The following is a 13282-nucleotide window of genomic DNA, read 5'->3' as shown; positions in this document are numbered from 1 at the left end:
CGAACGTTCTGTTCCATCTCGAAGGTATGCCGCCGAGGAGCTTTCATGGCACGTCGCTGATGGTGCGTAGCAACGGATAGTCTGAAGGAACCCTCGTAGCGTGTGCCAAGAACTTGAATGCACTTAAGACATGGATGCGATATACCCTGACCATTCGAGGGAGCATCACGACTGCATGATACGCGCTTTGAGGTGCCACGACCCTCAGAATCCATAAAACCTGGCCTCCCGGATTCTCCAAGCTACGACCAACCTGCCGGTATAAACCACAGCGCGGTCATCCCGGTCTCGGATCTCGCAGCCGCTCAACTCCTAGTCCTTTACTGCCCGTTTCTCGCAGGCATGAGGAACTGAAATGAGTCCCGCTCTCCCGCACATTGTGGGAGGCATCTGGGCAGAGACTAGGGGCTCGGGATCCGCAACGTACGGATGACTTAGGACCCTCCCTGCGGTGCACTTGGTTACCTGAAGCTATGCATGCATCTGGCACAATGTTGCAGTCATTCAACGCAGGCTCTGCGGCAACACGGGAGGCAAGCATTGAATAGCAAGGTGTAAATCACTCTTAGTTGTTCCGGCGAGCTGGACTCGTTTGTCAACTTCCCATGCCATCAATCATCCCCTTGCTTTATCGGCCGTGGACTACTCATTCTGGGTGGAGAGATGCGGCTGACTTCAAGGATGGCAGGAGAAACCGGGTCGGACAAAATCCCGTGATGGGTGTCAAGCAAACAGCGTTTTGCTCCTCGTTCGAAACGATGTCAGCTCAATATGAGCTACCACAACTCCATCGCTAAATGTCAGACCGCTTCGATTCTACTCAACGCCCTCATGACCACCGTCTCCATCCCTCAAGGAAACGCATTCCCAAGGTGGTGCTCCTTCAGGTACTCCCCACCCTTCTCCAACCACTCCTCCCTACTCACAAACGCTCCCCTCCTCTCCACCTGCCCCGCCCACCTCGCCGCACCTTTCCAAGCATCCAACACCGGATCCCTCGCCCTCCTCACCCTCAAAGCCACATCCACAGGCAAGACAGCCTGCAACTCACTCCTCAACCTCTCCTCGAAGTTCTGGAACAGCGCATACCCCCCGGTCACGAAGACGTCCTTGAGGATGTCGTTGCGAGCAGGATGGCTCGCCAGTCGAAGAGGATCTGTGAGAATGTCCTCGGCAATCTCGACAATGCCTGCTTGGTCTAGTCCGGCAATCTCGGGGTGGAAGATAACTTCCGGTACGCGGATGCGTTCGACATTAAGATGGAGTTGAGCAGACTCTCGTGCACTTTCGGAGTCGTAGGAGTAGGGACCGTGGTGGAAGGCGTGGTGGAGGCTGCGTGTCCAGTCTCGTCTTCGCTCTTCCAGACTCTCCTCCGTGAAGTTCGGGTCGTATTGAAGGAGCTGCTTTTCAATCTCCTTCAACTGCGCACCGTAGTCCTCTCCCTCCTCCTCCGCGTCATCGTCATCATTGTCTTTGCCTGCTTGGATCTCACGGTAAATGGCCCAATCCGCATCATCCGCGCCGAATCCATCATCGTCCGCATTCTGGCCCCGTCTCCGCTTCCGTCCAAACGGCGTGTCACTCGCTAGGTTAGCAATATGCTTCATCCGCATCTGACTCGCCTGACTCTTCCGGTTCCCCAACTCCGCCTTCAAACGATCCCTATCCTTGATTCTCTGAATAGTACCGGCCCTCGCAGCCCTCCGTTCAGCGACCCAAGCATCGAGGTCCGTTTCGCGGCGTATGTCATCCAGACGTTGGAGTTCGGCTTGCCGCAGTTTCTCAGCCTCCTTCTCCGCCTTCGCTCGAGCCCTTGCATCGTGATTACTCTTGAGCAACCTCTGCGCCTTCTTCGCCTTGAGTCCCTCTTCGTCCAAGTCCTCATCCTTCACATCAAGCAAAGGATACGTAGGCGGCTCCTCGCTCTCCTCCTCCAAATCACCTACATCCTTATTCCGCTGTCGGCGGATACTCTTCTCCATCTCCTTTATCCTTCTCTCCAACGCAGCTTCGTCCCGGAACTCTTCCTCCTCCAGCATAGATCTCGCTTCCTTCTTGTTCGGCGCCTCCTGCACGCGAAGTTGCAGGTCCTTGAAGTACTCCAGTTCTTGCTCCTTCCGGACGAGCTTCTCCAGCCGCATCTTGGCCGCTTGCTCCTGCAGGCGCCGTCCTGACTCGCGTTTGCGCTCTTCGGCTATGCGGAGCTCCTCTTCCGTCTTCTGTATGACCTCTTTTTCTTGGTAGGGGAGTTGGACAAGGTGGTCGCGCGCTTCTAGCCCCGTCCAATCGAGCATCCGCTGCATCTCTGCGTCATAATCGAGGCTGATGTAACAATGCTGCCGGACAAGGTCTTCGATCTGGGTATCTGTTACTTTGCCCGTCGTGAGGAGTCCTGGGTATTTGGTTCTGAGAAGGCGGGTAAGTAAGTCGGCGCAGTTGGCTCGGCCCCAGTCCAGGCGTGTTGCTTGGCCCAGCAATGGCTGCTGATTGACGACTGGGATAAGATGAGTGCTGGTGTTCGCACTGCTGACTATGAGGCCTGTGTTGCCGCCGTTATAGTTGTAGCTGAACAGAGCGTCGACCCCATATGCCACGCTTGGGACATTGTAGAGTTCGAAAAGCAGCTCGCTCATGACCTTGCGCGTATATCCCGTATTGGCCAACGGCTCCGTCATGACCACCGGCCGATCTACAACCCCATCCCTTCCATCCACGCCCAGCTTCACGAAGATGTAATCCAGAATACCTTCCTGAACGTCCCAATTGTTGACCACATTACTACCCGGCTCATACAGACTCTTCGCCTGGCCCCTTGCGGTGCCATCAAAGTAGATCTCGCTACCAATGAAACACAGCCGTCGGTTCAGTTTGCGGTCCGTATAGCGGGCCATGAGCGGTGGGAACTGCAGTCGCGGGGAGGCGTCGGTCTGCCAGCCGGCGCGGACGGAGGAGGAGCCATTGTCGATAACTATGGCGGTGGCACCAATGCTGGTGCGGTAGGTGGAGGTGGAAGTGGGTAGTTGGCCGGTGTAGGGCGGATCGGAGAGGAGATATGGTGTTGAGGGCGGGGGTTTGGGGGTGTTGCGCGCGGTGGAGGTGGAGATGGGGATGGTGCGAGTGAAGTGTGGCATTGTGAGTGTCGCTATGAGTGGCGATGAGGCATTTCGATGTGAGCTGTCATCCTTTAAACGGGCTAAGGAGGTGAACGCATTTGGGAACGGAATGCGACACTTACGCACGCGAGCTCTCACTGGAGCACAATCACTTCTACGCACGGGCCACATCGCCATATCACATGTTCAGACACGTGTGACACTGAAATGGGTACGGACACGATAGGCTCGTTGAAGTGCAAGGGCACGACTTGCCCCTTGACCTGAGCTTGGTCCATTGCTCTCTACTGCGGCTTTTTCTTCGCACCATCATCCACCACCCTTGGCGGCGCTGGCACCTCCACCTCCTCAATCCCCCACTCCATACCGATATAGCTATCACTCACCACCAATGCCTTCACCCTCCGCTCAATGTCGCTATCCGGCAATTTGATGAGACTCCTAGTTGAAGGTTTGCTGACGTTCCCGCCTCTGCTCTTTTCCGGAGACGGCCAGCTAACCCGTTTCAAAGCCAGAACATCCCCCTTCGCCATATCCGAGACGATGATGAAGTAACCCTCCGTCTGCGGCTTTGGGTATCGCGGGGCGTATACACGATACGCCGGGTCTTGTACAGCATTGACTCGGCTAAGGTTGACGGTCAGTCCTAGCGCATTAACCTCGGAGACACTGACTCGAAGTTGAGGCAGCTGGCTGAGAGCCTTAAACACCCGCGCATGAGAAGCGCGCGGTAACCCAAGTTGCTCCAGCGTCCTCGCCATGGCATCTCTCGGCATCGTCGTCGCCTCGACAAGCGTCTTCGGCACAGCGCTCGCATCTTCGATCCGCTTCTTCTCTTTCTCACTCTCGACACCAGCGAAGATGGCAAGTGGACCGTCCTCTGGCCAGCGCGCAGACTTGACGCACTGCAAAAGCGTCATCATTTGGCGGCAGCTTTGCAAATACCCCATCTCCGTCAGCACATCGATGCTAGCTTGGATGATACGGATCGCCTGATCAAGCACAGAATTTTGATCACCAACATAGTCGCTAATGGGCAGATCGATGCGCGAGAAATGCGCCTGTAGCAGCAGGAATGCTTTGACATGCGGATCCCACATCGGTAATCCAAAGCTCTCCGCTTTGAGCGGAAGATTGTTCGACAGCTCCGCGTTGATGAGATCTTCGTTGTGGCGGACAGGGAGCTCATCGTATTCGGTTGCTCTGCACATCCAGGCAAGGACGTCTGAGAAGGAGGCGGCTGGCTTGGCGAACTTGGTAAGCATCCGGATGGTCTTATGAGCAAGGTAGTAATAACTCATGATCTTGCCTAATGGCGTGGGATCGACGTCACCGTTGCTGTGGATAAGGAGACACTGAGACTCTGCCAGCTCGGATAAGGACTTGTCGACCATCTCGATCATGTAGTCATTGGCAGCTTGCTGAGCGGTCACGCTATTGTTCTCTTCCGGTGAGATCTCCAGCCCGTAAAAGGAAGGATTCTTGTGCAGCCTTCGGAAAAAGAAAGTCCAGGTTAAGTAATCCAGCGCATCCTGCTTGGTTGCAATGGTCTCCGCCGACACTTCTGCACCTAAATGGTTGTCCAAAACGTTGTGCAGAGACGACTCGACCGGAAATCCTGTATGCAGGAAGTGTTTGTAGAAGGCCTTCTTCGACTCCTGCGTGAAGATGCGCGCAATACCGGATGTATCAAACTGCGGTCTGCCAGCACGACCAAGCATTTGCAGCACATCCGTCAGATCCATGTCCTTGTAACCTTCAATCTTCGCGTCGAAGAATTGAGTGCCCTTGACCACGACCAGATGCGCCGGCAAGTTGACACCCCAGGCAAGCGTACTAGTAGCGACAAGGATTTGGATCTTATTGTTGGCAAACAACTCTTCAGCCAGCTGTCTGTCGGACTCGACCAGACCTGCATGATGCAAGCCGATGCCAAAGCTCAGCGCCTCGCGCAACGCTTCGTCTTTGACCCGATCCAGGTTCAGCGCAAGGTCGTCTTCCGACATCCGCACAAAGCGTCGTGGGTTATCCTCCATGCCGCAAAAGTTAATGAGATCCCGCGCGGTCAGCCTTGTCTGCCTTCTACTCGCCACAAACACAATGACCGGCTTGTCCGGAGAATGAGATTTGATGGCAAGGAAGGTTGGCCGATTCATACTCTGCATGAGCGGGCAGAATCCACGCTGCTGTGGAAAGCCGTCGATGTAGATCTCCAGCGGTACTGGACGTACGGAGTGTCGGAAGTTAAACAGTCCCTCTTTGACGCCGAGCCAGTTCGCCAGGTCCATGGCATTGGCGCAAGCGGTCGACATGCCCACCAGCCGGACCGAGCCTTTCTTCTGCGAGGCGATGTAGTTCATACGGCTTACGATGATCTCAAGAATGGGTCCACGGTCACCTCCGAGTAGATGTATTTCGTCGATGATGACGAGGCTGACTTGCTGGACGTAGCTTCGCGTCTGCCAGCTGCGACTGATACCGTCCCACTTCTCTGGCGTGGTGACGATGATGTCGGCGTCTCTGATGGTACGAGTGTCAGGCGTATTGTCACCAGTCAGCTCGACCAGCTTCAGGCCCATCTGCCTTGTCAGCCTCTTGTTCCAGTCTTGCACTCGCTCGCGCACTAGCGCCTTCATGGGTGCGATGTAGACCACTTTGCTGCCGGGCTGCTCTCGGAAAGCCCACCACATCGCCAGCTCTGCCGCAATGGTCTTGCCGGAGCCCGTGGGCGAGCCAAGCAGTACATTTGCTGATGTGTGGTACATGCAGTGGAAAAGCTGCGTCTGCATTGGATTGAAGAATTGGAAACGCTGACCATAAATCTCCTCCAACATTGGGTTCTTTAATGCTTTGATGGGCAAAGGTTGCAGGTTTAGCAGGTCAGTGTACACGCTCTCGGTATCCGGTCGAATGAGATGCTGGAATGACACTGCCGTCACCGTTTCGGCGCCTAGCCACCGATCACTGACTGCCCGTACGTAGATCTGGCTTGGTAGCGGATCCGACAGCGGTATGGTGAAGTTGAGCTCGTGGTCATCGTACAGCTTTCTGCGGCTGAGAATGAAGTACTCATGATGATAGATTTCGCTAGTCTCAGAGTTCTCGACCCACACCCAGTAGCTTTCACTCTTGCCGTGATGGCGGTCGTTCCAGCGGAAATCTGGCGTGATGAACAGCTTAACGCGGAGAACGTCGCGGTTTAGTGGCGCGATCTCCGCTTCCACGGTCAAGGTTGGAAAGTTGTCCAGTAGCTTTGCAATCGTTACCCCCATCTTCTGATTGTGCACAAGACTTCCGATCTCCGCGGCCTCCATGTCGCGCAAAGAGTCGATCGACCCAGTAGAACCCTTCTCATCCAGCTGTCGTAGGACCGCTTGAGGTAGGTCGAACTGCCGGAACGGATGCTCGTATGGCCACACCCTCTTCTCAATGCTTTTGCACATACTCAAAAGCACCAAACACTGATAGCCCCACCGTCGATTCAGCGCAATCATGAACAGTGCCCTACAGATCCTCGCAGCATTCTGAGCGACGTACGCCGTGTCACTAACAAGCGTGAAGTCTTCGAGATGTGCTTGCGAAATGTAAGACTGCAATAGTACGTTTGTCTTGCCCTGCTGCGAACCGATTCCGCCATCGATGTCACAAGGCGCTGCTTCGTCTTTGAGGCGCACGAGTTCCTTTTGCTCCGTCTCGCGGGACTGGATGTTGTCGAATTCGCCAGACATGGAGATCATTTTGAGGATGTCCGCTTCGGTGGCACGTGGCTGCATCATGGTATTGAAGATCTCGATGCTGGTTTGCAAAACGTAGAATTGACTTGCAATGCGCCCAACGTCCTTGGCGCGCAATTCCTCGGTGGTCTCGTTGAAGATGATCATCTGACTCTGCTGCAGCACTCGTGCGGCCTTGACGATAAGTTCACGCCGCCGCTGGACCAGGTTCGGATCGTTCTGAATCTCGGCCCAGTCGATACCGTATGCGATCGGATTGCGCCGCATGCGGACGAAGAGGTAGCTGTAGCCTAGCCAAGTGATGGCTTCAGGCACGCTTGTGACCGTACCGAGCGCAATTTCGGCGTTAAGATTGTCGACCATCTTCCGGCTGAATTGCGACTCGATCGGCTGTTGTTGCGTAACAGCGGCCAGATAGTGCTGCAGCTTGTCTTGGGTGGTCAATATGATGCCTATGCCAGTATCTTGGAACTGAGGCCGGCCAGCTCGACCAAAGATCTGCAGCACGTCCAGGATACCGAGGTCGACGAATTTGCCGGCTTCGGCGCTGTACAACTGCGTGCCCTTGATGACGACCGCCGCCGCAGGAAGGTTTACACCCCACGCCAGTGTAGCTGTACAGCATAGGACTTGCAGTACGCCCTCCGCGAAAAGACGTTCGATGAGGTTGCGGTCGGAACGTGGCATGCCGGCGTGATGCGTGCCCAGACCCTTGGCAACCAGCTCACGGATCTCGCGACCCTTCGATTGCTTCACATCCCTCACGGCATTGGCATATCCTTCATGCCCACTTGGGTCGAAAAGATCTTGCAAGCCTTCCTCTTGCGCCTTATCAAGTAGTAGCCTTGCTGTTTTGACAGTGTCTTTTCGGCTATGCACGAATACCATAACTTGATGACCTTGCTCCACCTGCTCCTTGACCTTCTCGAAGGCGGTATTGTCGAGATTCTCCCTGCTGGGCTTCGAGCCAGGCTTGCCCTTCACGCCAATGAAGTGCTGCTCTAGCGGCACGGGACGGAATGACTGGTCGAAGTAGAAAAGGCCGGCCATGCGATTCACCTTTAAGAAGTCCGCCACGTCGATATAGTTTGGCAAAGTGGCGCTTAACCCGACAATGCGGATGAGCGATTGTGTGCTCTCCACCTGTCGCTCAGTCCTCGCCACCAACGACTCAAGCACGGCACCCCGCTCATCGTGCAGCATGTGGACTTCGTCAATGATCAGCAAGCGCACCTTTTGCACTAACTCAGTATCGCCGGTGCTCTTCCGGGTCACAACATCCCACTTCTCCGGCGTGGTAACAATGATCTGCGTTTGGACAATCTCCGCCTTCGTGAGCTGCATGTCGCCGGTCAACTCTCGCACTTGGATGCCAAGCCAAGCAAGCCTCCTGCCTAGCTTCTCGGTAATCTCAGCAGCGAGCGCTTTCATCGGCGCGACGTAGACGATCTTGAAGTCATCTGTGTGCACGGCAAATTCAGTGGCATCAGGGTGCTCCACTGGACTGGGGTGTATATTCTTCGCCACAGTGTTTAGAATAGTAAGCATAGCTGCGTCCGTCTTACCCGCACCGGTAGGAGCGCAGATAAGCATATTCTCACTCGTCTGATATGCTACAGGGTAAACCAGGCTTTGCATGCGGTTGAGCGCCTTGTAGCCTTTGAACGTGCGTTTACACAAGCCGTCCAACTCGTCAATCTGAACGAGCTTCTGATGCTTACCGAGCGTGCCGACTTTGGCAGCGGGAATACTGTACTCTTCATACTTCTCGCGTTCTATTCTCTCACTCCCCATCGGTAGCAGATAGCGTTTGCCTTGTGAGGAGAGTGTATTGCCTGCATCATGAGAACGGTAAACGTGAGGATACTGCTCACCAGCGCGGTTTTGAGCAGCGGCAAGTGTGGCGGTTTTATGCTCAAGGTCTGCCTGGCGAAGCCGCGCATCTCTCTCAGCCCTCGACAGAAGACCTGAAGGAGGTTCGCCTGATTGCGCTAGAAGCTGTTTGCGGTGGCGAATGATGTCCGACACCAGATCGAGCTCGTGAAAGCCAAGAATATCCGCAAGAGTCATCTGCAGCTCCTCGTCGCTACTATCTGAAGCCAGCACAGCCGCAATGTGATCCCGCAATCCGTCTGCGTCAAGACCGCTTCCGTTGCTGGACGCCTCGATACATTTCTGCTTCAGCCAGTCGGGCGTTCCGATGCTGGTCGTTGTCGGACCGAAACCGTTGACGAGCGGCGCTTGCGGCTCCACACTCTCTTCGCTGTATTGGTCTTCATCGTTATCGTCGCTAATGAGGTCCCATATATCATCAAGGGGAGAGGATGTCGATAGGTCGTCATCGTCAAGGTCGAAGTCTGTCGGTGGCTTGTAGCCTCCCTCTTCGCGGTTCATCTGCGGCAGATTGAGGGCGGCAATTGCAGCTCGCATGGCCGCCAGTTGCTCCAGCCATTGTGAGGCCGCTTCATCTGTTGACGGTAACATCGTTGTGCAGTGAGTCTATGTGGTAAGTGTCCATTAGCAATGATCGGAAGATAAGTTTGAAGGTTGTTAGAGCGACAAGTTCCAACCCTAACCCTGCCGACAGAGCCATCATATATACAATGCCATACCATACCTTGATTCAATGCGAGTTTCCTTCCCGATGTGAACCGCTTCATACTCGTTCTACGCAGTGCTGTCAGACGCGCAAGACCGACCACTCTATCTCAGCTACTCCGTGATTGTCGCCGGCCGCCAACGGTAGGTTTGTCAGTCCTCTTTGCCTCTTCTCGTCGGCTTCATTCGCTACGCTCCATAACAATGCCAGAAACGCGCTCAATGGAGCCCCTGGTCTGGATCGATTGTGAGATGACAGGTCTTGCCGTGGAGCACGACACTATCATGTCTCTCGCTTGCTTTATCACAGATTCGCAATTGAACATGCTGGATGATACGGGCTACGAAGCGATCATCCACCACTCTCCGGCTCAGATGGACGCCATGGGTGACTGGTGCACAAAGCATCACGGTGACAGCGGTTTGACCAGGGCTTGCTTGGATTCCGAGGTCACCGCAGCGAATGCTGCTAACCAGCTCTTGGCGTACGTAAAGAAGTACGTTCCGGAGCCGCGAAAAGCGCTCTTGGCCGGCAACAGCGTGCATGCGGACAGATCGTTTCTGGCGAAGGAACCATGGGGCAAGGTGTTGAAGCATCTGCATCACCGGATTTTGGATGTTAGTACGATTAAAGAGGGTGCGAGAAGGTGGGCATCGCAGGACGTGCTGAAGGGAAGTCCGCAGAAGGCGGGTAAGCACGAGGCTAAGGCGGATATTCTGGAGAGTATCGAGGAGGCGAGGTACTATAAAAGGATGTTCTTTGAGAAGCAAGGTGAGGACAGTGGTGGGAGGTCTGTATGAAGAGAACCCGGTGTCGTGCGAGTAGCGACCAGCACGGAAGCGAGGGTGACAATGTCTCTAGCAACATTGTTAGATTACGAACTGCCGTTGAGGATGATATACTCGGCCGCGCTGCACGATATTCTTACCCACAAACAAGGCCGAATTCGAGGCCTGGGTGTCCCACAAGCCTCTCAGACAGGTTTGCGCGTCTTTGTCAGCGCCGTACGCGTCCAGGGCCACCGCCTGGCAGTGCTTCGTCCGCTCACAGGAATCCACACCCAGGGCACTCAGAGTGCGAGAGACAGTGCCCGGGACACCTCTTTCACGGCAGCCTGCGTGGCGGGCGCGGCAGATTGCGGAGTAGGCACAGAGGGCTGAGGCGCAGCAGGAGGAGGAAGAGGAGGTGGTGCAGGAGGAGAAGGCGGTTGCAACCGTCCAGCTTTATGCTGGAAACCATGCTTTCAGCACGACAGCCTTGGCCTTCTCTCGCTCAGCCCGGTCACGTTCGGTCGCCAGTGACTTTTCGGCGCTCGTCAGTACCACATGCCTTCGATCATTGATCGAATGCTGATTCATGGAACAGACATGTCGGGTGTCCAGACATCTCACTCTCCGCTCTCGATTTCTTCCTCCAGACAGTAGTCGAGCCAGTTGTGATAGGCTGGAGCAAAGCCAACAAGCCCCCTGATATGCTCACTGATACCCTTTGAAGGACGGCCGTGGACGCTTTACGCTCGAAAGGCCTAATGGTCCCTCAGCATATCATGATTCATTAGGATATTGCAGAGGGACTGTATGCAGATGCCTTCTCCAACGCCGTGTCAAGCGACACGAAGCTGATGGAAGTGATTCTGCACCGTAGCCACAGGAGCCTTACTACACACAGCTCAGCCGCAGCCAGAACTATGCAAGTATCACTGCGAAACTCAGCCGTAGCCAGAGTTATGCGCGTAACACCGTGCGGAACTTAACCGTAGCCAAAGCCATGCGCGTATCATGTGCGGAACTTAGCCGTAGTCAAGACTCTGCATTCATCAGAGAAGCTCTTGCTGCAGTTGTAGAAGTTCGTCTGTTGAGGCGTGCAGCTGCTGCATTGCAAGCACCTCCTCCTGCAGATGGCGGCGTTCAGCCTCTATCACCTACGAGGCAAGGCTCTCCCACCGCGTACGGTAGGCCGCAATGCGTTGCTTCCCGCTCTGAACATTCTGTCGAAATGGACCCGTGCAGAGGGCGGCATGTTGCCATGCTAGCCATTCACGGACCTTTGGCTGAGAGTTCGATTCAATTGAGCGACCAGCTTCAACACCGTTGAATCCCTTTCCGGTCTCGACGTAAGCCTGCGCAAGGACGGAGATAGTTATCTCTCCAACTGCCGCATCCGGGAGGTCGAAACACAGACAAACACTGTTGCCGTGCATCATACACAAATCACAAAGAGTAGAGTCCGACTTCGTGACAATCTCGAAGAGACCCATTACCAGATTAGAGTTCGTATGCTCAAAGTGGTTGTCGAGGCGTTTCGCACAGTCAAGGGCATAGCCAACATCCCTCAGGACGAAGGGTAGCCGTTGAGTAGGCGCAAGATGTTTGGTGTGACCCCTTAGAGTCGTCACCAACGTCTTGATTGCCTTAGGGTTGGCGATAGTTAGATACCGACGTGCCCCCTCTCGGGCAAGCTTTACCTCAACCGGAGTCAGTTTCGCCTTGACCTCATCGATACGAACAGCTTCTTTCACCGCAGCGGAATCAGCGTTCTTCGTATCAAGATATCGGTTAACAGCGTCCAGGATCCGATGCATATGCTCAACTGTCGGCGAGCGGCCGAACCTGTCGGAGAAATCCAGGACGTATATGCCTGGTTTCTTGCCTTGAGCTTCGTTCTGAGCCAGCACACTCGCGAGTGGTGGATCGATATGCCTCCAGCGCTCGACTCCACATTCAAGGATAGCCTGCAGAAGGATGGGAGGCATGGTTGTGAGCAATTCAAGTGCGTAATCATGGAATTCCTCAAAGCTCCGGTCTCTGAGGGCAGAATGGTCTTTCGCAGCATCCCAGACCTGCCGTAGCAAGGCCCAATAATCGAATCCGAAAGAGGTCCGGTAAGGATTTCTGCGGCAATGTCAAGATTCTTGACGTAATTCGCAGATCCTTCAAGTGCATTGTGCTATGCGCTCTGTCGCTAGCACGCCAGTGCTGTCAAATAGCCTACGGAACTTATTGTCAGTATCGTGGGCCGCAACCCCCGAGTCCTCCAAATTCTAGTCGCCCGCAGGTGCCTATTGCACAAGATGCAGACCTAGTCTGTTTTACTTGCAGTCTTGCGGGTCACCACTGAAAGCAGTGCGAGAACATCTGCGAATTTTGCGGATGCGCGCACCACCGCCAGCAGTGCCCTATTGCGTGGAAGGCATACAATGTCTCCGCGAACGAACAACTGGACGTCAAGCGGAAGGCATATGAGAATGTCAAACGCGTGGCACAGTTGACTAACTACGCTGCTAACTACTAAGCGCAACGTCTTACAGCGCTCAAGGGCCCGATGACGGCCGTGGACATACGCGTCGATCATCCCGAGGACCTCAACGCTCGCTTCCGAGCTGCTGCAGCAGTTGCCTCCAAGGAGGCAGCTTCGCAACGGCATTCGCAGCCGCTTGGAGTTCTCGGCAAAACGTCCTGGGCTGAGGTGCCAGAGTGCCGAAAGGCTCTCGAGGGCTTCAACAAAGCACAGAGGACAGAGCTTACCCAGCTCTGGAACAAGCAGTTCCGGAAGGAAGAGTCCTGGGACAAGCACCCGGCGCTAAAGCAAGCGCTTCAGAGCGCGGGCAAATGGCCACTTCCGGGTCACGACGGCGACACGGATATGTGATGTGCTACGGTGATCACTATTCTATGAAGTCTGGTATGGAACCTTTGTTGATCGACTACGGTGAGCATCAGGAGTTTCATTTGCGGAGGGGACCTACGGGTACCCTTCAGGTTTTTCACCAGATACCGCCCACAGAGCAATTGGGGGGTGCTGGAGAAGACTACAGCAGCCTGCGCTCCGAAGGTCCC

General features: G+C 54.9%; 5 protein-coding genes across 5 annotated transcripts; 1 reads left to right on the top strand and 4 right to left on the bottom strand.

The window, feature by feature from the left end:
* Nucleotides 1–851: 851 nt before the first annotated feature.
* BAUCODRAFT_114282 (uncharacterized protein) lies at nucleotides 852–3168 on the bottom strand (the record flags this gene model as incomplete). Its single annotated transcript, XM_007681802.1, has 1 exon — nucleotides 852–3168. The coding sequence occupies exon 1, from the start codon at nucleotides 3129–3131 to the stop codon at nucleotides 852–854; it is 2280 nt and encodes a 759-aa protein (XP_007679992.1). The 5' UTR covers nucleotides 3132–3168.
* Nucleotides 3169–3306: 138 nt separating this feature from the next.
* On the bottom strand, nucleotides 3307–9494 carry BAUCODRAFT_142160 (uncharacterized protein). The gene is made up of 2 exons (XM_007681801.1): nucleotides 9465–9494; nucleotides 3307–9346 (listed from the first exon to the last, which is right to left on the bottom strand). Exon 2 carries the CDS (start codon nucleotides 9329–9331, stop codon nucleotides 3398–3400), a length of 5934 nt encoding a protein of 1977 aa, XP_007679991.1. The 5' UTR covers nucleotides 9332–9346; nucleotides 9465–9494; the 3' UTR covers nucleotides 3307–3397.
* A 155-nt stretch (nucleotides 9495–9649) lies between these two features.
* On the top strand, nucleotides 9650–10213 carry BAUCODRAFT_49884 (uncharacterized protein; the record flags this gene model as incomplete). Its single annotated transcript, XM_007681707.1, has 1 exon — nucleotides 9650–10213. A coding segment is annotated over one exon (564 nt), but the record flags the coding sequence as incomplete, so codon positions are not given.
* A 1154-nt stretch (nucleotides 10214–11367) lies between these two features.
* On the bottom strand, nucleotides 11368–12283 carry BAUCODRAFT_159348 (uncharacterized protein; the record flags this gene model as incomplete). The annotated part of the gene is made up of 1 exon (XM_007681800.1): nucleotides 11368–12283. The coding sequence occupies exon 1, from the start codon at nucleotides 12196–12198 to the stop codon at nucleotides 11368–11370; it is 831 nt and encodes a 276-aa protein (XP_007679990.1). The 5' UTR covers nucleotides 12199–12283.
* A 78-nt stretch (nucleotides 12284–12361) lies between these two features.
* BAUCODRAFT_253740 (uncharacterized protein) lies at nucleotides 12362–12961 on the bottom strand. The gene has a single exon (XM_007681799.1). The coding sequence runs from the start codon at nucleotides 12867–12869 to the stop codon at nucleotides 12525–12527; it is 345 nt and encodes a 114-aa protein (XP_007679989.1). The 5' UTR covers nucleotides 12870–12961; the 3' UTR covers nucleotides 12362–12524.
* Between the last annotated feature and the right edge of the window lie 321 nt (nucleotides 12962–13282).

The sequence above is a fragment of the Baudoinia panamericana genome, assembly GCF_000338955.1.
Source record: "Baudoinia panamericana UAMH 10762 unplaced genomic scaffold BAUCOscaffold_12, whole genome shotgun sequence".
NCBI classification, from domain to species: domain Eukaryota; kingdom Fungi; phylum Ascomycota; class Dothideomycetes; order Mycosphaerellales; family Teratosphaeriaceae; genus Baudoinia; species Baudoinia panamericana.
The sequence above is the reverse complement of the archived record's forward strand: the minus strand, read 5'-3'. Positions and strand labels throughout refer to the sequence as shown.